This window comes from Gallinula chloropus (genome assembly GCF_964237585.1).
Source record: "Gallinula chloropus genome assembly, chromosome: 5".
Lineage (NCBI taxonomy): Eukaryota > Metazoa > Chordata > Aves > Gruiformes > Rallidae > Gallinula > Gallinula chloropus.
In genome coordinates this window covers 39,795,813-39,822,840 of record NC_140090.1, presented here as the reverse complement: position 1 = coordinate 39,822,840, position 27,028 = coordinate 39,795,813, and the positions used below count along the sequence as shown (strand labels likewise).

The window sequence follows — 27,028 nt, the reverse complement described above, 5'->3', positions numbered from 1 at the left end:
AATGGATTCTTAATGAGTCAGCAGATGTCAGGAAGGTAGCTAAACTCTTATACTTGCCTACTACATACGAATCTTACTTTTTGAAGGCCAAAGGAGTGATTTGCTGAATTCTCTCTTTTTGCCCTTTTTTGATATTCTGAATTCTATCAGGTAATTCCAATCAGTCCAACCTTCAATAAAAGAAGTAGTGCTATCATGTGTAAGTATTGAAAATAACTATTCTAGCTGGTCATATTTATTTATTGCTACTTGCTGGAACAGTTTGATTCAATTACGTGTATGCATGCTGGAAAATTAAGGTCAACAAAAGGGTGACCATTTGCAATTAATTATGATGTGCTAGCATTCACATATGGTACCAATATTTAGTTAACTAAAAAAGTCAGCTTAAGTAGATTCTTGCAATAAATCATGTCCTAGAAAATATGGAGTAAACGTTAAGATAAAAAACATCTGCTCCTTTTAAAATGAATGGATGAAATCACTTGAACAGATTTTTTTTTTTTTTTACCCCAAATACACTTATAGTTTTGACCTGATCAATAAATACTTTTCTTTTGAATAGACCCAACTATAATGCAGGAGAATATTAAACTATAAGAGAACTGAGTTTTCAGTGATATGCTGATAATCCAAAACAAAAGCACTTCCAAAGAATGTCCAACTTGCCTGTTGCTACAGCCTACCAGAAAAATTCTAGCCTTACAAGCTTTGATTATAAGGGTTTTGCAAATTCCTATGCATCATTATCAGTGATTTGTTCAGAATCAAAGGAAACAGCAGGTTTACAAACTGCAAACACCTCTGCCTTTCCAAAAATCCTCGCAGAAGAGGCATCATCAACAAGCATTACAAGACCAATTTCTTCTCGGCTTTGTGAATTCAGGATTCTTTCCTCAAGCTGCAAAACCTAAACCCAAGGGAATTTGCAGAACTGGGTGTAAGGAAGGAAGTGGAAGACTGGAGTCAAGTCTGATTTCAAAAGCAGTTTCGGTTTCACTAGAAAAATGGAACCTGTGACTATAATTTTTCCCCTTGCTTCCTTAAACCCAAATGAAACATTTAGCATGCAGCAAACCCCTTTCAATGTTAGGTCTCTCAGACCTCTCAAGACAAGACCATCTGCATTTGACAATCTGGAGCGAACTCTGACGGGAGACGACCACTTGTATAGATTCATGTGTTCAGAACAAAGAGGTATCCCATTTTGAATGCAGTACATCTTAGCATCCACCTTGTCGCATAATGAAAGCCAATCAACTCCACCTATCCTTTCCTTTGTGAAAAAGAAAATAAAAAAGATGTTAATTGGTCGTATCAGCTTTTCATAGCCGCCATCTGAAATGCACAGGTTTCAGCTATTAGCGCTGTTTCCAAGCAGTGGACAATATGGAACTACTGTATGACTGAATCAATACTGGGGACAAGCAACAAATACCACTTATTAATACTACATTAATTCATGACTAATATCTGGCAACAAGTGACTGGAGCTGGCTAGAGACACAATACATAGCCAGTGACCAGATGGTACCACCAAATGACCATCATCCAAAGGAAAGAGAACCCCTTAACTAAAAAGTTAGAATACAGTAAAGAAGAATTTGTATGGAATTACTAAGCAAGCAGTTTGTCTCAATGTATAAGGGTTGCAATTAATGCATATCCACACGCACAAGCCACGGGGCGCATAGAAAGTTTATAAGGCAATAAAAAGCTACCACACGTGAACTAGGTACTACCAGCCTCCAGTGACTGCACACTCTCACCTGCCAACAGACAGCCAAGGCCACGCTACCTGAAATGATGTTTCTCCCAAGATACAAATGTACTCATGAAGAACTGCTGTAGAGCACTGGCAAGGCAATTTGTTGGCCTCATGATGATGTGCGTGTGGCCCTGAACCTTTCCTGTATCTTCGGGATAACTTCTGCTGCCACAGTCATGGCACTTGGAGGGATTTCTCCCGCTCCTACCTGAGCCTGACACACAAGAAATATTAAGGCTAGAAACACAAGCAAGCTGTATTAAGTAAGAGCAGAGTGAGGGCAAGAAATTAAATCCTGGCTTTCCAAAGCAGGGGGATATGGAAGCTTTCCTCTTCTATTATAACCTAAAGACCATAACATTTCACATTCCGGTTGAGTAATAAATGCTGGCTTGTTTTGAAAAGGCTATCCTATGTCACTATGAGACATCTGTTGGTCTTACTGCTCCCAAAAGGGATTTAAACTCATTTAGACCTGCTGGAGATGCCACAGAGAGAAACGGAGATGCTGAAGCCAAGCACACCCATTGTAACATAAACGTGTGACTTTACCACAAAAGGATGGAGGACTAGCATCCAGGACTAGCATCCAGTGTTTTGCCAGAAAGGCTGCATGAAGTTGGAGGTATAGCGTGCTCAGTAGAACTGAGGCACGTTGGCTGCCTTGCTGTATATACATTTGTTGTTACCTCTAGGTGGCCCAATTTATCCAGAGTATCTGGTAGGCTAGACTTAACGTTCCCTGCCAGACATCAACAGTTCTTCTGGATTGTTGCCTTGGAGATATGCACTCATCTCTTCCTATTTGTTGTTTTCTGAGGCAATTTTAGAAGATTAAAAGTGGAAAAAGGTTACACCAAAGCTGATATGCATGCACACAAGTACTGGCAAATTTTTCCACTACTTCAACATCCACTGGACCACAGTGCACTCAGTCCTATCTATAAGGAAAACTTCATTACCAGAGAGGTCTCCTTCCTGAACTAATACAAAGCTAATCTGTACGCACACTCTTAAACATAACAGTTGTACCAGGAAAGCAGCCATGAAATCTCAAAAGCTAAAGCACAGCAAATTAAAATTTTCTGAAACAGCTGGCAGAACCTTTTGTTTCATTTCATTACAAGCATGAATATAATTGGAGTATATTTCTACTACTACATTAATATTTCTGCTAACGCAGGGACAAAGGACTCTCTCATGTGTGTTTGTGTGATCACGTTGCTTGCGTAGTGAGCTTCAAATTACGTAAATCAGAAGCAAGATAAAAAGGTTTTACTTAACTCTGATACAGCCGGTATTCAGAATGCTGCAGATGTTTTTCAAGAAATTCAAGGAAAAAACAGATCTATTAACAGCAATTCAACAGGTATAGCTTCTCTTTCTTACCATTCTCCCGAGCAAATCCCTCATTAAAGTTACACTGGTTTGTCCAGTATAATTTCCTTCTCAGTGGTCTTTTTCAATTCCTTCTCCTTGCCTCCATAACACAAGAAAACACATTTTCACAGAACTTTCAATGGGTTTGTCCTTCAGAACCAAAATTTCATTTCCCAAACTTCCTGCTACTAATCACAATATGCATTCAAATTATTACCTGCAAAACCATTGAAGAACTACTTCTATTTTCTGCATTTTTATGATGCTCTACATTGTTTTTTGATAAAGTTACCAAGTTGGGAAGGTTTGGTGCTTCCTCCTTTTCTTTTAAACTTTCTTACAAGGGCTCAAAATCTGTTATTCTAACTCCTTTTTCACCATATTCTAAGTTTCACGTAAAGGACAACATGTCCCTAACATTTTAACTAACCCAAGCCTTGCCCCAGATTAGGCTAAACTATTTCCTTTACTTGCAGATAGATCTCAAAAACTTAGTGGGAAAATTCATTTAAGACAGACATGATTTATCTCTTCAGAATGTAATCTCAAAAGAGATTTGGTTTCGAGTGAAACAGGTTAAAACTCAAACTGTACTATAATCTCTGAACCAGTACTGAAATAGCTATTTAGGGGGAAAAAGAAATTCCTAGTACCATTAGTTTGGGTTTTATACATACTACTCTAAGGTATCCTGGGTTAGAATATGTACTAAATTTAGAGGAAAGGATTTTACCAAATGTTTAAGTACTAAAGATTCTGAGAAAGAATTTTCACTTTATTGTAATAAAAGAACTGCAGGTTGGAAAAAGCTCTGGAGGACCTGCTGGTTTTCATTGACAGGAGTGCCAATATACAGGCAGCCCTTAGAAAACAGAGGTTTCCAGGATTCAAACAGTACATTTTCTCACCTGCTATCTCTAAATCACAATTCAGCAAAACTGTCCCTACCTAACAGCTGCCAGGACAGTGGCAAAATGCGTAACTCAAATCACCAGTGCACCCCTGCAAGGGGCAAAAGATGGCAGCTCACAATATTGATGCTGATTGTGAAAAGCCGAAAATCATCTGTTCTGCTTCTTCATAAACAACTGAAGAGTAAAATTTTATTTAACTCCCTGCAGGTGACTCATTGGTAACTACTAGCTTTAGAAGCAAGGCAGTCAGAAAACTTACTTCTTTTTTTCCTCTTCGTTCAAATTCTTCCATTGCTCTTCAATTTTCAGTAGGATGGCTTCCATGCTGGACTTTGGATTATCAGCTATCAATTTTGGACGACATTCTTCAGTGAAAAATCCAAATGCAGACTTCGCTTTCTTTATTATTCTACTACTAATTACGTCATAAGCCGTCACACGTCCAAATTTATCATTTATCACATTTCTTTTCTTTATGCTTTCATTTGAGGTCTGTGGATCACTGCTTTGTTCACCAGTGCATTCATTTTGCCTATTAACTTCTCCTCCAGCTTCAGGAATCAAAATCTTAACAGGTTCCACATTGTCTCCAAGATGGTTTTTAAATCCGCTTCCCATACTCCACTCATCAGCAGAGATTTCAGGTAAGTCTTTAGGGACTACGGCTTCCTCGTTTTTTTCTATTGTGTCAGTATTAGCACAACTCAAAAGATGCTCATCAGCTTTTTTAGACTCAGGGTTCACAGGAGCACACTTACTTTGAGTATCAGTCTTATTCTGCCCATTCCATTCCTTCTCACGCAATAAATTTAAGGAACTGGCTGGAAAGGCATCACTCTTAGAAACCTCTTCTTTGTCCAGGGAGCTATGTACATTATCACCACAAAACGTCTGATGATTTAAGCAGATCTCTGTGTTTTTTCCTGCTTGACAGTTTTGCACATCAGTGCTGAATGAAAGGAATGAAGTATGAGCATGTAGATCATCGTTTCCAGATGGTCCCATTTCATTAACAACCACATCTGTTTGTTCTGTTCTATAAACAAACATGTCTTCTGAGGTAACATCTGTTTTATTACTTTCACTAGGGACTGCAGCAGGTAGTGGCCCATACAGTGATTTCAACACATTTTCAACAGCAAGGAAGACTGATTCCTGGGAAAAAAAAATCCAAGCCACAACAAAAACCATAAAAAACCCACCAACAAAACCAAAACAGAAAAGCCACATACACAAGCACACCTGAAAATGTAAGTGACATACTGAGAATATGGAGTAAGCAGCAAAGTGGTCCTATTCAGAATATTTTTCAGTCAAATCTGGACAGGTTACTGCATTTCAGTTGCTCTTACACTCTGAAAAAGACACTGAACCACACACCTTTAGCCTCAACTATTTTGTGATAGATATTCTGCTTCACTTTTCTATTCTGATACAGTAAAACTGATTAATGGCTTGCTTAATACCAGGGTACTGACTGCTTAAACCAGTATTGGGTAAAGCTATTACCAAACAATATGTAGTTAGAAACTCATAGTTAAGACAGATGCACCAACAACATCCCACTTAATAGAAGCGTGTTTGTGTAGGTGCTTTTAGAGCACTATCTTCTTAATGATGGAAATGAGAAAGAAACCCCCAAAATTAAAACAAACACCCTCCCTAAACCCCAACCCTTTTTCTAACATCCAAGGAAATTTTTAAACTAGATCAAATGTGAGAATGGTGTCTTAATTTTCAAAGAAGTGACACTTACTAGACAGAAAATTTGCAAGGTTAACACAAATAGAAATACTTCCAGTGAAGAAGGGGATTAACATACTTGTGGGACTACCTACATTCACTCCGACTAATCACCTTACCTATGTAGCCTTAATTGCTGTGGCAATACTTATCACAAGGTGCTAATATGTAAAAGTGAGTTTATGGAAATTTATCACTAAGCAGCCTCTAAAATACAGGCATACATGGTCTAAATTTCAGATCTTGATAGTATTAACAGGTTATCCTGAATATCTTATAGTGACGTCAACAATAATCTACACACATAATGGCAAAATATTTTGACCAGAAATCAACTCCCTCTCCTCACCCCCAAATTAATGTATGTGGCATTAAAAAAGTGATTGATTAGTATAACTATGAAATTAAGGATGAGATTTGCATAGGGACACACCATAATCTCACTTGGCCTCTCTCACTGTAAAGCCATCTGAAAACAAATCGATACACACACACACCCCTAATGTTCTGTGTGATTCTATGTGTGTGGTATTTGACAGAGTAAAAGTGATCTTTGAAATCAACAGGGAAAATAATTTAGAATAGCCCTTCACTTAGCCTATTCAGCACTCTTCAAACAAAACAGTGCTGTATCACATAATTTACAGAGAAACAAATAATCAGTGGCACCATTTACTTTCAAACATTTCAGTACTCCCAGAAGCCCTTATTATGCTTGCATAACAACTGTCTGACAACTCAATACCACATCAAACCCTTAGTTACCTTATAATGCAGTAAAACTTGAGATTTATCAGGTGTTAAATTCACATCCACAGCAGAAGCAGGTACAGTAATATTCAAAAAGAAAACAGGATATAAACGAGTACTGTCCTTCTGCATCACCAGACTGTAGTACTGTCGAATTAACTATGGATTGATGTAACAGAGAGGTCAGTAAAGGCAGTAAAATAGACACAAAGGCACAGAAACAAAATTTAACATCATAAAAGCCAACTGTTTTGTTGCTTTGGCTGGGGTATTTTTTAAGTTAAATAAATGCTAAACAGGGCCTTGTGGGTTACACAGGTACACTGGAATAATCACCAAAATAGCAATTATTAGTGGTTTCCATGTCTTCACAGCCAAATTAAGTAAAAAGAAACCAAGTCCATAACACTAATGGTAGCTGCTGTGGCCTTCTGAGCAAATGTACTGATCACACTGGACTGTACAATACATACCTCCTCAGTCAACACTATTATTATTATTATTATTTGTTTGTTTTTTAAAGAAAATCTTATAGTGTGCAACCACACTGCTGCCTCTTTCAGAGAAACTAAAGTCTGTTTGAGTAAGTAGCACTTACACCACAGGTTTGCCCTCTTCCTACAACAGGATTAATTTATTCTATTTATTAACTCAATTATAAATTTACAATTTTTCCTCAAACTCTGCTTGCCCTTACTATTTTCTCTATAATCCTCCTAAGAACTCCAAAAGGCTACAACCTTGGTTCAGAATTTCAGTCTCGTTAACTAGAAGGACCATATAAAGAACCCTGTACTTCCCAGTAGTATCAGGAATCCTTCAACAGACACACATACTGTAGAAAAAAAGTTAACAAGACAAAAATATGGAAAGTATAAAAAAATTAAGAGCTGCTGCAGATTAGATTTTATTGTTCTACTTCATCTTTAGTTCATAAATCTAGTTTAAAAAGCATTAAATTTATTAAGATATTTTCAAGTTATTTTAACCTTAATGTTCACACAGCCTGTACTCAGCTGGCTCTGAACTGTAGCAATGAGAGGTCCAAAGCACCTCTTCCCCATACATAGTCTGGAGATAAAAGTCAGCCATCTACAGCTTGTTTTCCAAAGCCATCAAAATGTATTCTTACAGGTGTATTGCTACTCTCACTTGGCAAAAAAAAAAAAAAAAAAAAAAAAAAAAAGAAACAACACACTGGGGAGAAGGAGAAAAAAAAGCACCAAACAAACCAAAACCAGAAGGCAGTAAAATACTGCCCTGTCATGACTACAAGAACAGCCCTAAATGCTGGACAACATGTTTTACTTCGCATGATAGCGCTCTGAATCCCACCTGGAATCTAGGCTCCAGTTAAAAAGCTGTGTCTGTCATAGGATTTAAGCTGAGCTTTGAACTCCCAGAAGAACCAGGCACACCAAATACTGCATGGGGATGCGTTAACTGTATTTCTCTCTCAGTGTATCAACACAAGTTCAGAGTTTACATCTACAACACTTCGCTTGCCAACTGAAAACTACTTCATTGCCCCCACTTTAAAACCTACATGTACATGTTTCTTTTCTGGGGTGGGCAAGGATTAGGACAGCCAGGCTGCTCCAAGTGAGTTGCTACAAGGTTCAGCAGTGTGAGTAACCCAAGAGTATCAAATTCTGCCTACACAATGCCTAGCTGTAGTCAATGCTGCAGCACTATCACTTTCATTTTTATCCAATACATACACGAATTTAAAGGGAAAGTGTGTGTATTTGCTTAATAAGCCCACAGCAAGAAGTGGACAAAAATCAAAACTTTATTATCAAAAGAATTCTCTTACAAAGAACCACATACAGTTCCCTTGTGGAAAACTACACGGATGCATTTCTGCAGGCTAAACCAAAGAAATAATCATGGATGCTGCTCTTTTACATACAGTATCTGAAAACACTATTATTTTTTTTAAAAAGCCATAAACATAACCTCCAGCTCTGTGGTTGTGACAGCAGCAAATAGAACAGAATTGAGGCATCAGGAAGAAATTTCTGTTATAAATGCTAGCATCTTCTCCTGTAATACTCATGTTATGTGGGGAAAAGGCTGTAGGTTCCATAGGTGTCTGTCCTCAATGTCATGTTTCTATTCCTTGAATAAAAAGCTAGATGGTGTTACCTTCAGTATTTCTTTCTGTTGAACTGGACGATTATTTATAAAAATGAAGCTCCTTTCTGAACTTGAAAGGCTTGTCAAAGAACTGTTTGACTCAGCTTTTGGGAGAAATCCAGAAAGTTTTATCTGAAACGATAAAAAAACCCAAAAAAACTGTACAAAGGTCTTCCAAAGACAACCCCAAAAAGTTTTTTTTAGAGAGGAGATGCTAAAAAAGAAATTGCACAGGAGTCCAAATCATTCAAATGTATGTGTTGCTTCTTGATACAAAAAACCAGAATCACTTAAAGAAAAAAGGGAGAGGGGGGGAAAAAAGAGGTTTGCATCTATTTTCCTCCATCAATTCACTGAGACATTTCCCACTTGAACTCCCAGTCCCACCAGGCTGCTGTCTGCTGTGAAGAACAATGTCAGCCAGCTTTAGGACTGTAGGCTTGCCAGCGTAACCCTTGTGCAGGCTGAAGGCACATGCTGCCGCCCAACCTGGTGAAGGCAGTACTCAACTACCCCTGAGGGGACAGCCCAAAGCATACAGTCCCTCCCTTTCTACATGCAGGGCACCTTAAATAGCCTGTCATAGGGTATTTATTCAGGGCACCTAAATTTACCTACGCCACCTGTATCCAAAACATCTGACTCTCAAGAGTGCTGAGCACAGACTGCAGCCAAACCTGCGAGCACACAGCACTGCTGAGGGCCTCGAAAAACCACTCAATTCCAGTACCTAACATTATCTCCAAGCTTTAAGATTTTTCTGTTGAGATTCTTTAGCTTAGTTTTCTTTAGGTCAAAATGAGGCCGATGACTCGTGCTGCCTGTCTTATCTCCCCCTGCCTCCCCATCAAGCAGTTGGATCGATTTCAACTTGATCTGATGAAGCAGCAGAAATCCCAGAGATACTCTGTTTCCACAATTTCTGTGATAACTGACAGCTGTTTGGAGAGGAAAGCCTCAAGATAATGACCTTACTGAGGAAAAGGCAATTACAGCTTTAAAAAACAGGACCTATCAGCACGTAAGCACTGAGGTGCTGACCAGCCCACACATTGCCCCAGTGCCCCTTGCCCAAATCAGCAAGTGAAAGAATACTGGGGTACTGTGAGGATGGAGATTTTGGAGATACGGGAAAGTCTCCAGAATGTTCTGGTAGCAGGGCGGATCACAGAATGCAGAAGTCAGACCTCATTAACTTTGCTTTTGGCAGAATCACTTGTATTTACTAAAATCCAAATTATCATGCATTTGAAACGGAATTTAAAGTCCCTGGGATTTGGCCTACCCTCCCCATTCATCTACGTCATGCCAGCGTTCCGCTCATGTGCTCCTTTATTCCCCCTTGACCTTGTAATATGCATTCTGAGCTAAAGCTGGAGCGTTCTGGTCAGCAACGTCGCACATAACCAAACACCACTGGTCAGTTAAAGAGGTGTCAAATATCTCTTGGATGATTATCAGAAAGAACCATGCAGCACTTCCAGATTTTATTCGGCCCCTTTAGCACATCCACCCTGATTGTTCCTTCTCTATGCTTCAAGCTCCTTTTCTAATTCCAAATATTTGTGCAAGTCTTTCACTTCAAACAGTATTTTTATATACCGACAACATTAAAGCAAAACTGAAACTCTCTAAACAGCTCATTTAAAGAAGTTGCTAAATTTAGAAATGGCTGACTGCTAATACTATTTAAAGCCATGTAGAATATCAGTATGCTCATTAAAATTAGCAACAGTTTTTAAAACTAGTCTTAATTATTAGAATTTTTAGATACAAAACTATATGATGTATAAGGGCAAAATTACAGAGATTGGAAAATACTACAGAATTCTTTATTTTAAATTAGATGAACAGTTTTCAAAATTAATACTTTAATAAAAACAAATGTATACGCATATTAAAATATACCTGAGTTGAGTGAACAGAAGAATATTTTTAAGTACTTAGCTTTTTCCCAGAAAATAAGAGACTAGGAAGATTTTCTGGGTGAAAGTTGTCAGCCAAAACAGATCAATTTACAAGACTGGGGATGTGAACAACACAGTTCCTGTTTTGTACATGTAAAAAGTTGCACCAGCTCTTCATTTTCTCAGCTTTCTATTTTACTAGCAGCTCCTGAGTTTGCACACTCTGGAGTCAGCTTGTTTCACTCAGTGCTTATAACGGAGATGCTTTGAACAAGGCCAGTCTTTAAAATCCCTGGTTCACTTGTTACTCAAGCTTTAACTGCAGTTAGTAAGGTGCAGCTCACCAAGTTGATCATAGCAACGTCAGTTTTGCCTTCAGAGTAGATTCTGCAGCAAAGGAGTATGAATGCACACAATGAGCAAGTAGGAAGGGAAAAGAATGAAAGAGCTGCCCTCTGGTCCATGTACTGAATGAGGCACAGACCTATCAGGAAGGAAAAGCAGCAGTATGTGCCTTGCCATTAAATACCTATCCTGATACCTGCACGCAAGGGCAGAAGAAAAGGTTACACATACAACCTTCATTCTGCCATTTCATAGTGTTTGACTGCTTAGTTTGGAAGTGCCCATGGTTTCTGAACATAGATTTGTACATGGATCATTTATACACCTATAAATGATGCACGTGGTATTTTACACACTATTTAGAGACATAGAGAGATGGAATGTTCCCCAACTTCTATTCAAGGATTATGGATGCCTCATGATATAGCAGAGAGGTAATGTGAGAACCCGAGTGCCTCCTTCAAGCTAGTCCATTCTAAATACCCCCATGTGTCCCCTTCTGAGCCCCCTGCCTTTGCCCTGTGGGGCACATCCAGCCTGTATTCAGGTAAAAATTGATCTGGATGATCTGTCCAGACATAAGCAACTAAAGTTTCGTAAACAGCAAGAAGCATTTTTGCTTCCCACCCATTTCTCTGCATTTTTATACTACAAGCACTCTGACAAACTCCAGATTTAAGTCTGAATCTGTTAATAAACTTTAATACCTACATATATTTAGATTTTATTACCATTCAGCACAGAAAGCTGTGTTTAACAGCCACTCTGACTTTACAGATGACAATTCACGTCATCTATGTGACTGGTCAAGATTTATTACTACAAGGTACACAAAAAAACAACTTTGAAAGATCAGCAATAGTAGGACTCCCCTTTACGTCTCCCACAGACATGGAAGCAGAATAATTTTTTTTTAACAGTATGACACAAAGGAAAATTTCACGGGGAATTCCCTCAATTTCCACAATGACAAAGCAAGCTAAGTGCACTACATTCTTTAAAAACACTAACATTTCCTTGAAATATATGTTTAGTGTAAATATTGGATAATTTGCCTTCTAAGTATGGTTTCTTTGCTGCTCAGGTGCCCCTCACTGAAATTAAGGGTATATTCTTCAGAGTATAAAGCTAAGAGGCCACAAGAATGAGATCACTATAAATGCTTAGATATGGATCAGACCACAACCTGCCTGCGGGCCAGGAATCCCAACTTAGACAGCTCTGAGCAATCAGCAATTCTGCATTTGTCATCACAACTGTTTTTACTGCCATTTGATCAGTGCCACATGAGTCCTGACAAGATGATTCTTGGAGTGGATTTTCAATCACCAAACCAATTAATTTTACAGAGAGGACAGTAATAGAATGAACTGCATTAATCAGATGTCAATCTGGACATAATGTTCTCTTTTCCAGTTTCCTTCTTTTTGAATATTGATTTAGCTCTCTTCACTGACAGGCTTTAAGTGGATTTGGGAGAAGGAAGTTTAAACTCACCTCAGGATCTTCACAGCAGTGTTGAAAAGGTACCATACTGCCCATAACGGCTGTTCCCAGAACTGACATACAGGCCATTTTGTGATCTGACACCCTGGTCTTCTGCCAAATAACTGCCTGAAACAAATGGCAGAGAGTCAAATTTTTGACATTATATTTGTTGAGCTCAAGTCATGTCTACGAACATGCATATGCAACTGCACACATACTGTATATGTAACATTCTGTACTTTGAACCTCTTGCATTCACAACTTTCAGGGTTAACACACACGATATAGTACCTTTGGGCATGTCTTCTCATAGTGTATTACATATTTAGCAGTTGGAAAATTGAGCAAAGCTTGTAGCTGTGGATGTTAGATGGCTAACCTGGACTTCTGCACCTGAAGCAACTCTCAAAAACTAATCAATACTACTTCCCCTCTATAGATATATAGCAGTAGGCTTTATGTTTTAATCAAATGTATAAATTGAGGGCTTATGATGTGTTTCTGGCACGGTGGTCAACATTCAAAGATGGGTAGTGCAATGCTTATGGTACTTATACCCAAGAGATAGGTTGCTGCGGTAGAAATCAGGCTTCAGTTATCCATTCATAGCTATCATCTGGATACTCTGGGTCGATGACAAGCCTTAGAAAGGAAGCCAGTTTCATAAGGAAGTATTTGTATACAAAGTGGTTGGTTGACTAATGAAAGTTTTGTAAAAAATAGAAGGATAAAAAGATATCTGGTTCTGTCAGCTATGTATCTTGCAACGCTACTGCAAAGGTTTTATAAACATATTAAAGTAGTATGAACTATAACTTGCATCACAAGTTACCTGTCAATATGCAGAAAGTATTAACTGATTTGGGAGGTGAAATTTTTGTCTCTGGCAAACAAGAAGTCCTAAACAGGCACAAATATAATTCTGCATCTGCTGACTTCTATTGCTATGTACCAACAACAAACAAATTTTGCTTCGTTAGCTTTCTGCTTCTAGTCAACTGAGACTCCTAGATCCAGATCCACTTTGTATCTATTTCTGTGACTGTTAGCTGACTGGGCATATTTCAATGTGCTACCTTCAAACACAAAAGAAAACAAAAAATACACAGCAACTTGCATTTTAGAACTGACCTTACAGTGCTGTTTAAAATGGGTGTTTTGAATAAGTGCTAGGTGTCCAATAAATTCAAAATGAGTTCACAGTATTTTGGGGCAAGACTTTACGTGAATGCAGGGTGAACAAGAAAAAGAATACAAGATCTCAAGAAATGCAATACATAGACTTAAAATTCCACCTGTCCAGTGGGATATTTGTTGGCCTTGACGGGTGAATTCCACAGAAGAACACGGTGCTCCTGTAAAATGATATTCCCTTCCTACAGGACAGGTGGAATTGTAAAGCTTTGAGACTGTTGAGCCTAAAACTACTCACCAAATCTTTCATTTTCTATTTCCAAGTGCACTCTGCAACATTTGTGAAGCGGGGCTTTTTAGTCCTACCCAACTAACCCACCTCCTTGACATCAGCTTTCCACGTGCTGGATCACAGGCTGGTCATGCTACAGCGAACGCAAGCCCCTCCAACATAAAGGGCAATTTACATCAAGGAGGGCAGCGAATACAAAGAAAGGACAAGGAGAAAGGAGCAAGTATAACCAGGGGCCAGGTGTCCACAGAGCTGGCAGGAAAAGTCTCCATTGTGCTTCGGAAGCAGGCAGCAGTGAAGGACAGCCTGGGGTTGCCCGAAGCATGCTGCCTCTCAGGCTCTCTCCTCTACACCTGCTGTAAATCTCCTCAAAGACATTTGGGAGTGATGAAAGAATTTGTCCTCTTCTTTAGAGCTCCTCTTATAAAACATATCCTGTACTGCTTCTATTTTAAAATTGATTACTTAAAATGGAAACACAGAGTGCCAAGCAGATTTTTCTTTAGTGGCTATGTTTTAAATTAAATGCATGTGACCAAACTGAGAAAGACACTTGTTACATGACTAATATAAACAGCGTGCTGTTTATTTTAGCTTATACTAGTGTGATGCCACAGGTACAGCTATAAATCTCAGCTGCTGATTAACACAAGGTTATTACGCTGCTTGACCTGCTGAACGGCTGACACTCCGGACACTGAAAAGATCACCTCGCTAAGGTGGTTTTAAGAAAGCTGTGGAAAATAGGAACTTATCAAATACAAACTAACCAGAAATAGACACTATTAATAAGTTTGGGGGTATTTTTAACTAGTCATCTATTTACCAGGTATTAACAGTCAGAAGTACTGTTTCAAGAACTAGTTACCACTGTAGGTTAAATTAAAGCCTATACATTAAAAAGGCCAGGCAACTCCTAAACTTCTACACTATATAAACACAGAATAGATTGTGTGTTCATTTTTTAGTCCTGACTGCACGTTATGAAGCAGCGAAACAGAAGTAACTAGTAAGTAAAATTATTTTACTAGACCCTCCAGATGTGTCAACAGGCATTGCAAAAAAAATCTAAAGAAACAATGGATTTTATTTTATCAAGTGCCAGTTTCTATGAGGTTCCTGCAATACCCTATTTTTTTTTAACCTTGCTTATACCCTTTAGTTTAGCTAAAAATACACACCCACACACACCCCCCCATATTTTTTTCTGGGTCACATAAAGCGGGTGTCCAGGATGAGCCAAGGAAGAATCTGACTCTATCAGTATGATGACACTGCAGAAACAGCCTACTCAAAGATATATTATTACATATGGCCCATCTTAGGATTTGCTAGAGCTAGCCAAATATATCCTACCTCCCTCCTTGTTTCATTGAAGGGGATTACATGATCTAGATCTTACAAAATGCCATAACAGATATAAAATCTATTGCACATATGCAGAAGACAACTACGTGTGTGTCTGTATGTATGTATTTCTCCACTCCCATCCAGCCATATGCATACTTCTGTGGAGGATGACAACACACTAGCACAGATGGAGCAAGCATCTCTCTCATTTCAGGATGCTTACACATGGCCTAGAAGGGCTCCTTGAAAAATGTGTGCAGAGTGGAGAAACAGTACACATCCTCTTCCTCCGATGGAGGTCCCTAGTACGTGGCATGAAGGGGAGTAAAGAGCTGATCATTCTATTTGCCTCCTCAAGACACCAAGAAAGGACAGAGGAAAAAAAACACAGCCACTGCTTGTCCCTAACTGTCCTCCATATTTTAGAACTTCTAGCAGTTGCTACAATGATTTGCAGTCACAGACAGAAGAAAAATCTTAAGAGTTGGGGACTTGGATGCTGTTGCTGACTGTGGCTACTTCAGTAAAACTATGATGCTACATGTTAATGGGATTCATCCCATTTACCTTATTACTACATAATGACAGTAACATAAAAATGTGGACTTCCGCTACCCAGAAAATATCCATTTTCTTTGTTTTGCTATAATTGTTGTGCTATTTATCCTGTAATAAAGTTTGACGGGGTTAAGAGTCTAGTAGAGCAAGCACTGTACATGAACTGTAGGTTGGTAACGTAACCCGAGTTAGCTCTGTAAAAGAGAACTGTATTTCAGTGTCTAATTTTGTTTTACATGCTTCAAAAATCCTGTCACCCTGGCATCTGAGACCTCACCGCAGACAGTTAACTCTTCAGGTCAGTATCCTCCATAGCTTTCCTGACTTAAAACGTTATAGTTTATTAGGGTCCAGTAACTGAAAACGTTGCTGCCTACCTGTTCAGAGCCTATGAAAACAGGAACAAAGCCAGACAGCCATATCCCAAGTTTGAATTAAGCCCAAGGGAAACAGAAGGACATCACCTAGTATAATGTGTGCAATTTCTTTTGTTTATGATGCACAGAGAAACCAGCTGCAAGGGATGGCACGCTCTCTGCACTGAAAGCAAACCTATCAGTTATGTTCAAGGAGAGATCAAGATGAAGTCTTAACCACTTTCTTCAGCATCCCAGCTTTGAAAAGCATTCATGTTGTTTAGCAGCTCTGTGCCATAACTGGTGTCTTGTTTGGAAACCAAGCTGTCTTAGTGCTAAGAGAGAGCTCTTGCATAATCTTTGCTTGAAAACAGAAATCACAGCAGTTTTTCATTTTAGCTTAAATAAAACCAATGTAAAACTCTACATATTTGTGATTATTTTCCCTATGTATTTTATGCCTGCCCACAAGGAATCAGTTGTCCCATCCATTTCGTAAGTGACAGTGGGACAACTTCCAGTGGAGGTATGCAGTAGAGAAACAAAAGGCACCACTTCTCCCTGCATCAGTGTAGCCAACAGACCTGTCTATCACGTGGGCATCAGACATCACAGCTATCAGGGGGATGTGCTGAAAGACAGCAGTGTTCCTCAGCACTGTTCAACCTACAAATTTTGACATCTTTCCTGCTCAGACTACCCTTTTATGATAAGAGCACCCTCTGAACGAAATGTCTTTCTTCACATCATGCAGTGGAGAAATGCTTGGATTTAGGAGCTGGGGAGATAAGTTAGGAGAGGAGCTAACAGTTACTATATGGAGCCAGGGACTTCTGGTAACAAGAAGTCTTCAGAGCCTTTCAAGAAATACAGACTAGAGATCTGTATGTTTTTTGCCTACTTTAACCCCACAGATTCAGCTGTAGATGTTTAGAGAAATTCTGCTTCCGTAGCAGAAGGAAAAAAATCGAAGAAAACCTCCCAAGCAGTTAAACTACTGTCAAAACCCAGAGTTTCAAATCCTAAACTGTCATTCAGAGGATGTACATCACCACAGTGAATAACAGTTAAATAAAGGCAAGTTTAAAAGGCCTATTTTTAACTTTTAAGGGAAAACTGTGGTTAACAAAAGTAACACACCTAACTGTGACAAAGTACATTGGTACTGAAGAGCAAAACCATCCTTTTTCTGCTAACTTTAAAAGTACAAAGTGACTGTGAAAGCCTTGCAGGAGCTAAATCTCTGATTCTGCAACACACACTGCCTATGTGAAACAGTAATTGTTTTGAGATTTCAGACATATACTGTGCTGTCATTTGAAAAAAGTGATGGATGAGAAACTGGAAACCTCAAGGAATTAGTAATAGGATATAAAGCATTTCACCTCTAGGTCACCAGTTCAAATTCAGCCAGGTTGGTAGTGACCAAAAGTAGTTACCATCTGGCAGCTGTTCTCTGGCTAATGTAAATTGAGTTGAGGGTCTCAGCGCATTTCCTAGTGGACAGGTGTCCTGAGCACAAAAAACACCATAATTAACTCTCTGTTTGGCTTTCCCAGCAAAGCCACTCAACAACGCGTGGAAGTAAAGACTGAGCTATATTCCAGGTCAGCATGAAAGCATGCTGGCTGCAGAGCACTGCAGATTCTTAAGCATAATTCCTCTTTATATTTTAAGACATGCAGATTAGGAGTGGACTTAATTTATCATTATTACATTAAATGGAGTAGACTTTTCAACTCAAGAAAGAGTTTACGCGCTGCTCTTTCTGCTTAACGCAGATTTCTTTTATAAATGCAGCTACAGGAGAGTTTGGAAGCACAATGAATCAATGCAAAGTATAATCCCATTATTAAAAATGGTTAAATTTACCCTAAGGTACTTACTTTGTCTCTAAAACCCCACACTTATTACAGATGACTCAGAGAAAACAAACTGGGTTTAGACTATTGGATACAGACTATAGATGGAGATTATCCAACTGTAGAAATAAGAGGAAACACTGTAAAAAAAAAAACCAAACACCACAAACCCAAAAGAGATGGTATGCTTTAGGTCAAAGCCAACCACAACAGCGATTTGGGGAATACTATCCACAGTTACAACAGTAGCTTTAAAATGGACCTCCTGCATCCAGAAGTCCTGACCCATGCCTCTCTCAAGAAACAAACAAGATGCAGTTCTAGGTAGAACTATGTGTGACCAAGACTTCAAAGTATTATGCATGAAAAACATTGGAAGAAATAAAAATACTACCTTATGAAGATTTTTCCTTAACAGGAACTGAAAGATTTATTGAGTCTACTTATGGCCCACCTGTCCTTTGCACAAGGCACGGACCAGTTGTGTATAGCACGACCTGCTCATAGGCACCATCTAAGCCACCTGTTGCTGCAATTTGTTTGGCCCTATTATATCTGGAATTGTTAAAACAGGTAAAGGTTTTGGGCACTTGTGGAATAAAGGCAAGTAGAACAGAATGGAAGTATTCAACACACAAAGGCACTTGTGGAACATCAGTGGCTTTTAAAACTGAATCGAGGGCTACTGTTGTTCCAGGGAAGAGCCCTACACTACCTCAGTTAAGTACAGCCTGAGCTCACAGACAGCCAGAACATGGCATTTCGGGCTGAAGGGTTTGACGCGGTTTAAGCGGTAGCTGACTATAGAATGTTCTTAGCACGCCTTCAGATAATGTTAACTTTAAATAAACTTGCTGAATACTCATGTAAATTATTTCCATTTGGCTGTCTCATTATTCAATATGCTTTCAAGGAACATGGTGATGAAAGAAGAAGAAAAATACCTCTTTCTAACATAACCATACTGGCAAGAGGATCAACATTATCAGTATTCAAAGAATGTCTTGGCAGGATAAACCTTCATAAAAAGAAGGAGCACTAGCTAATCCAAGTTGTCAAAATAGCAATAGTACTTCAAGGGTTGATCTGCAAAGTGATTCATTATTTATTGCTAATGCAAAATAACATTCTGAGCAGAAAGAGCAATCGAGTATTTCCTATCTAGGAAATCCGCTGACAGAGAATACACAATAAATGACTCCTAGGATGACTGATACAAGGATATCTATTTTATTAATCACTAGAAAACAACCCAGAGGCAGGAAGAGTATCGTGGTTCTTCACAGAAATCAGACACATATTTTTCATTTGAACTAACACAGATATGAAATGTGGTGCAGAAAAATTTCTGGAAGAAGTTTCATTCAGAAGCACAAGACACAATTAGAAAAAATCACAAAGCATGTGGTGGGAATAAAACATGAATACATACATGTTTTTAGGATGCACAATATATTGAAACAGCTCAGTAAGAAGCCTGAATTGCCAAAATAAGTTTCTGCTAGAGCCAATTATGCAACCATTTTCAGATGCTTAAGCTCAGACACTTCCATAGAAGTTTCAGTGTCATTATATTCTTCCCTCAGTATCTTATAAAATACAAGACTTAGAAGAATGTTGTTTTTTTTAAATGTACTGGTTTTGTCACTTACTTCCAAGACTTCTTTGAAATACACTGTATTACACTACCCCTTCTACTCTTCTGACCCATCTTTTTTCGTCCCCTTCTGTAACACCTCATCCTCTGCTACCTTCTTGCTCTTTCAAGCCTCGGAACCTGATCTTACTCCTGACATGTATCTTCTTCCATTGCAACAGAAAGTATTGGCTGAACCTCAAGAATTTAGGATTCTAGGAACTCCTCTGAATAATTGCACATAGAATGTTTTTTAAACTCATACATAATCTATGAGCTCCATGAAAAATAAAGCCATTCCTAGAAGTTCTTTATCCTTGTACATTTCAAACAGATACAACAGTCACCACCAAAAAAAGTTAAAACTACCCCAAACAACACAGAGGCAACCCTATGGAGTATTACTCTAGTACAGATAAACTGTAGTATCACTGCAGGAAAAATACCTTCTGATCTGAACTAGCCAACTTAATGACAACAATATTTAGCATCTGAAGGAAAAAGAACTAATGAATACTCATGTTTTGTGACACTGCGGTAAAAGGGATGCAGGTCGACCCACTGCGAGTTGTGGAGTTTCAGAATTTCGCATTTCTTAGAAGATATCATGAACAGGTAATTTCTAATTTGCCAGAAGTGACAACAGCAGTAGAAAGACAGGAACCTGCATTCAAAGGATTTTTTTAATGCTTTCAGATTATTTTAAAGCATTTACACATGCACAGAGACAAACTGCACTTGCTAGACAATTTCTTCAGCCTCTGACTTTCCCAGCTCAGCGACAGCTACTGAGCGACCTCTTGTGTTAACACGTGTCTGAGCAGCTCCTTCCTTTTTTCTTTTTCTCCAAATACTTTAAGTGAACATAAGGCCAGCAGTGCACAAGGAAGAGACCATCCCTGGCATTACAGTGAAGGTAACGCTGCCTGCAGATACCATTTGTACTGATTTATTTTACCTCCTCAAACTGTGTACTGAGGAATTTATCTCTGCAGGTAATATAACAGTATTAGTCAATATCAATAGTATTGGTAGTCAAAACCAGTGTGCAATGGCTACTACCACACTACTCTTCATTCCAGTTTTGCAGTAAGTATTGTGAAAAAGACACATGCTCAATTTCTTGCACATTATTGCCATTAAATTAAGCATATAGCAAAAGAAAAAAAAAAAAAAGGAAACCAAAAAGATTCTAAGATTTGTAATAGTCTAGTAAAAGGAAATGAAATCAAAATTCTTTAAAAAAATATTCACAACTTCTCAGCAGCAGCCTCACTGCTGCTGCCATTCTCCTTGTCCCTCTTTTCCTCCCAGTCACCACTGTCTTACTCAGGAATCACGTTCCCATGTATCTCTGGCAGTAGCCCGAGCTGTCAACAGGAACCTGCAAGCAGGCTAGAAGGGCTCACACCACTTCTGTGAGCAATCTTGCAACAGGTATCTAGTTCAGAAAGGTCAACTAAGCAACCGTCTTCCACAATCAATGTTTCCCAACACAGCGTATCAAACGCAAGATCTGTAACAGAAGATAAGCTACAGTTGCCACAGAGGGGGAGAAAAGGTCCACTGAAGGTACTGGCAATGAACTGTACTAAGTCCTTGCAGCAAGCAAGGATAATAAATAAAAGTCCTACAGAAAAAGCATACCACACCCAGGCAGGCCAAAACCAAACCGCCAATGAAAGATGAAATTAATTTTAAGCAATATTTAAGCCAAATACTATGAAACCACTGTGTCAGGGACGTGCCAGGGAATTTAACACAAACTAAGAAGCACATAACCCTGAGATCTCTGGTTTCAAACCTTCTGTAGCCCCAATGAAATAAGACTTTCTGAAAGTAGCTATGCTTGCTCAGCTTTGGCATACTTGCTCTGTAGTCACAAAGCAGGCTTTTGTTTTCCACAAGATCTACACTCTGATATTTAGAAATACATATGTAAATATAAATGAGAGCAGGTTATACCACTCTGGGAAAGTATGGGCAATCTCTTGTCTTTTCAAGGAAGTACAGCATTATTCATCACCCTCCCTGCGAAGGAACTGAAGTGTGAATGGTTGATAGAGTAACTGACCAAAGTTCCTCAATGAACAGGCCAAACCACCACCCAACAAAGGTGCTCTCTAACAGAAGAGCAACCATAGAGGGCTCTGGCCACGAGATGTCACTCTCTACTTGGTGGCAAATTGGAAATCCTTTAACGTAGCTTTTCTCTCAAAGGTACCAAAACCAGAAGTACAGCCAGTAAAAACAGCTATGTTAAATCGGGTCCCATAAAGAACTGCTCAATGCGTCATTTCCATAGCTGTGTTGTAAACTTATGGTTCAGCATGTTGTGAAGTCAAAAGTAGCCTCCGAGCAGCCTCTGAATCTGTTCCCTCCCAAAGTCTAAAAAAACAACAGCTAGCAGAACTAAAGCCTGTTGTGACATTCCTCTAACTTACACTACACAGCAAACCGGTTTGAATTTTCTAGCCTTTTAAAATAAAACTGTCACTATGTATTGAGCTGTTAGGACTCCACATACAGCAAACTACCTGTGTGTGTTACAGCACCTATCTAGACAGATGGTCTAAGGAAATGAGTTACAAGTTTTTTCAGTTGGCTTTGGCCAGTGCTTGTTTAAGGCCTGTGGCTTGACATGGTCTTGCTGCTTTGTTCTGCAGAACACCACTGATACCTTTAATAACCACTAGCAAGTAAAATATTTTTATACTTCATGTATCCAACCAGGCATCTGCTGGAGCAGGCCAAAAGGCAGAGCTTGAGTTTTAGAAGTTTAGGATCAAAATCTGTAACCATTATAAAGGGACATCTATGAATGAAAAAAAAAAAAAGTCCAAAACAAACATATAATGAAACTAAAGTCATAGGAGTAAAAGATTTGATGTAAGTATTACATGAACTACATAAACTCATTAGAAACCGATCCTTACGATAGGTCATAAAGAAAAGCTCATTATTACCTTATTATGTGTTAAGGTTATCCTCAGGTCTGGTTTTATGATACCATATGCTATCAGCAGATCTTGGACTCTTTTGAGTTCTTCCTTACATTTTTTGTTTGTAGAATAAAACTGCTTTCTTACAGGAAGATTCTGAAACAACTTTAGGACTGTTACCGTAGTACCTGCAAGCAGGTGACAAGAAACAAGTAGAATTTACACCAAAAGCATAGCACTGACTGGATATCGAAGAAATTTCACTTTTACTTTGAGACACCTGCAGGTATGCTGCTGTATACAAAGTAATCTCTATTAACACTAAATTAGGTATTAGCATTAAAAGAAATATACCAAATTAGCAGTCATCCTCCCCCAAAAAGTATTTTTAGACCCCAAGACCACTCCTTTATTTAGTTTTGGTTGCAGCATTACGCTTTCTTCCATACACACAGATAATAAGTGAGAATCAGCACTAAATAAAGCTGAAGACTCTTTCTGTGCATATTAAAGTTAACTTTCATTAGTAAAATGATTAACAGATCAGAGTCTAACCAGACATATCTGGAGGCAAAGGTATGCTGAGCTCCATTAAGGCCCTTCACAAGTATTTCTTTTAGGGTAGTAACTGATACCTCTGGTCAATGCACAGCAGTACATTGTAAGTGGCCAAATATTCACCAACCAACACAATCATGAATTCCTAGCTGTAAGGATATTGCAAATTATTAAATGTCACAGAGCTCAGTCAATCATTCAACAACTGTGACAAAAAACAAGGCAACGCAACCCAAAGGCTTTCCAGCTGTGGGTCAATCTTAAAGAGAGTCCCTGGTTAAAGTTAGCTAAAATTGCAGTTCTCAGTTTCAGCTCTTCTTCAGTATTTGCCTACTGTGTAGGTCTCAGCAGCTTCCAGCTTAATGGCTCCCTGTGGCCAGGTAGTGCTGAGGAGGAAGGGGGCAGAGTTGGCGTCAGCTCCGGTTGGTGTAAGGACACTGCGGGAGCTGGGGCACTGCTTGTGGGCACAATACAGACAAGCAGCTGGGAAAAGCTGAGCTTTACAGAAAGCTGCAACTGCTTCCTCAGAAGCACATCCTCCTCACAAAGAAAGGAGCACACCTCTTCTGGGAATACACAGTGGCTGGAGTGCGAACGCCAGGACACAGCGTGGTCTTAACAGTCCCTGCTGAGCAACACTTAGCGGAACAGAGCAGCAAGTAGAGCAGATGCTACCCCAAAGTTATGCTGCACCTGAACCCCCACAGCCTGCCTCTGCAGTGAGGGCAACCTTTACCCTCTTGCACAGACACGCAGAAGGATTTCTAGTGACACACCCTTACCGGCAGACAGAAAGAACTGTGACTTTGTCTGGTCCTATAGCCTGTTGCTTCCAGCAACTCCTTTGTGTAGAAGCAGGACAACTCTTCCTCCTTTAAGCAAGGGGCTTGCTGTGTACAGAAACAGTACTTTGGTCCCAAACAAGCCTTCCATATATTTATACAGCAAGTCTGCCTGGACCTGGGACACTGCATTTTTATAGCTTTTATTTCTGCTGTCACTTGAAGTGAGTCAGAGAACCTAGTTTATGATTACCATCTAGCATAACTTCCAAGACACGTTATTTCTTATGACAACACCACATTCTCAATTTGAGACATAAGGCAAGAAACATTGTCAGCTGCGAAAACTTCATACTCAGCCTTCAAGTACAGAACAGATACTATGGCATCAAACAGAGCCTCAGAGAATCATAAAATACCTCTGTCACAAGGCAACACCAGAACAACGACATCTTACCTTGCCCAAGATGGGAAGGCTTTTTAGAAGTTATGTGTCCACTGCTGTCCAAAGCATACTGAATGCTGACATCATCATCAACTGTCTTTGTTGTGATCAAAACCTGGAAAGAGTGATTTTAAGAAAAATTACGTTAATCAACAATTTACAAGTTTCAGAATGAGTTTACATAAGCTCTGCTGCCACTCTTACCAGTACACTTAGTCACCACAATTACACTTAATTAGTCTATAAAATCTTTAAGAGTCACAGAAGTGTTCTACATTATTACTCGTTTTCCCACCCATTTAAATATCAGCTACACATTTCTACCACACTAATATGTAAAGCATAGCAATCTCTACTACCTACACCACACACTCCTGCACCTTCTATTCTAACACAGGTCAAATACAACTAAATCAATTGATAGTTTTGTATTTTTGTCCTCTGTGAAAGAAGGCATACTATGACAACTTCTTAAATTCATGTGAGATTCCAAAAGCATAACAACTGCCATCAAACAAACAGTATGTTATCTTTCCACACCCAAACATATCTAGCAATCAGCAGTAGCATGTTTTATAAGCTATTAAAGTAATACCCAGATCGGCTTTAGCAAGACCAGCCATAATCCAGAGGTTCAATAAAACTACAGTTCCCTGAGTTCATGTATCAACATTCTGAACAATAGAACCACTGCACTTTAACCGCCTGAAAGACCTAAAGGTTGACACATACAGAGCTTCGGGATATTTTGGTTTATTTTAGTGTCTCATGAATCATTCAGAGTTCAGCCATGCCTCTGGAGATAAAAACTAGTAATTGATTAATTGTATATGGCTGTATTACAGACCTACTTAAGGGCCAATAGTGACATACCTCTTAACTGAAACTTCAGGGGGACATTTGGGTAGGCAGAAAACAAATGGTGTTAGGAGTGTTTAATTAACATAATTACAGATCCAATAATTAAATACCTATTAAACCACTTAATACACTCAGGCCACCTCCCATCTCTTTTGAAATGTACCAGAAAGCTGATTAAAAGCTCAGTGCAGATGATACCCTGCTCTGACAAGTCATTAGAAGGAACCAGTGATTGAGGTCTTTCATCAACTGTCAAAACACCAACACTTTGGAAAGCACCTTTGGAAATCTCCATCCAAACACACAACTCACTCCTGCCCAGTGCATGGTGAATGTAGCCCAAGGTAGCAAGAAGTCAAGCTCTAACACCTCTCCTGACCTCGACAGTTGATGGCTCCAATCAGGCACAGATATCAATATGCTCTTGCGGGTTCTAATCCTTGGCAAACTCAGAAAGACAAATACAAAACTTGACCTTGGCACAGTACAAACTGGCAGAGCACAATGGTAGAAGTAGATGTTGCGCCCTTAACAGCCTGAACATGTTTCAGATGGCTTTGAATAAACTTACTTTCAGTCAACAAGTTAAATCCCAAATAGCAGTACAGTGTCCTCTGAACACAAACATACAGATCAGACTCAGACAGCCCAGGGAGCAAGTTCCTGTTTACTCATACTGACAACAATTTGTGCAATTGCAGTCATATACATGTCAAGCAGCAGTATCAAGCCCAGCAAGATCCCATGACTGCTGAACACCTAGATAACATCAAGGCAGAAGTTGTTACTGGAATGGTAGCTATGTGGGCCATCAGTTCCCTGAAATGATTTCTCCTGGCCACCATCTACTGTTCCTCATTTTGATTCACCCTAATTCAAGTAGCAAACTCAGCCCCATTCCCTGACACTACGTTCGCTGGTAACACTAAAGAACCAGTGTTCTACGGATTCATGTATCTATAAGTGTATGTGTAAGGAATCATGTATCTATGTCCTGGGACAAAAGAACACTAAGCAATCTGTCTCTGACCTGTTCTGGCTGAGGACAATAAATAGAGCGCTGCTGTGACCAGTATGACAGAAAGGCAGGGCTGGCACTAACAAGAAACCCATGGTGCTTCCTAACCATACAGCGTAGCTTCTGGGGAGGAGGGGAAAAGCAGCAGACACAAGCCCAGCTCTTCAGAAAAGACAGTCCTGGAAGGCTGTAGGGGAAAAGTTAAAAGTCTTTACACTGACATTTTAATAAAACTTTCATAAACACAGAGAGAAATCATAACACAAAGGACTAGATGTGTTTATAGCAACCGCTCACCTCTGATATGCAGCAAATTGATCCCAAAGCCTCCCCACGGAAACCATATGTTGTCAAGCTTTCAAGGTCCTCAGAACAGCTTATTTTTGAGGTGTAGTGTTTAACTGCCATAACTGGAACATCTGTAGCCTTGATCCCATTGCCATTGTCTCTTACTTCTATTTTGTTAAATCCATAATTCTCCTAAAAAAGAACAAAACATTAAGAAGCGCTAAACCAGCCAAATGAATTAAGACCCAAGTTTGATGCAGCTAAGGTTACAGCTTCTAGCTGTCCAGACAGAAGTAGGAGAATCGCTTACTTGAAGAAACTGAGCAGCCATTAAGTGTCTGTTTAGAAACAAACAAACAATAAAACAAAGAACAAACAAAGCTCCCAAACCATCATGTTAAGATAGCAGAGATGGTTCCATACCCTGTGGTTTGGAAATAGCACATGAATACAGTCAAATGAAAAAGAAATTAACTACTTTTTTTTTAACTATGATGAAATGTGAAAAAAAA

At 39.2% G+C, this 27,028-nt stretch overlaps 1 protein-coding gene across 1 annotated transcript in view; it reads right to left on the bottom strand.

The window, feature by feature from the left end:
- The window catches only part of PMS1 (PMS1 homolog 1, mismatch repair system component), a 47,741-nt gene that overhangs the window by 13,921 nt on the left and 6,792 nt on the right, over window positions 1–27,028 (bottom strand). The window contains exons 4-10 of the mRNA XM_084264851.1: window positions 26,526–26,708; window positions 24,362–24,464; window positions 22,589–22,752; window positions 12,444–12,560; window positions 8,704–8,826; window positions 6,571–6,714; window positions 4,322–5,217 (exon numbers count right to left, since the gene is read on the bottom strand). Of these exons, the coding sequence (XP_084120977.1) occupies window positions 4,322–5,217; window positions 6,571–6,714; window positions 8,704–8,826; window positions 12,444–12,560; window positions 22,589–22,752; window positions 24,362–24,464; window positions 26,526–26,708 (1,730 nt within the window). The remainder of the gene's footprint in view (window positions 1–4,321; window positions 5,218–6,570; window positions 6,715–8,703; window positions 8,827–12,443; window positions 12,561–22,588; window positions 22,753–24,361; window positions 24,465–26,525; window positions 26,709–27,028) is intronic.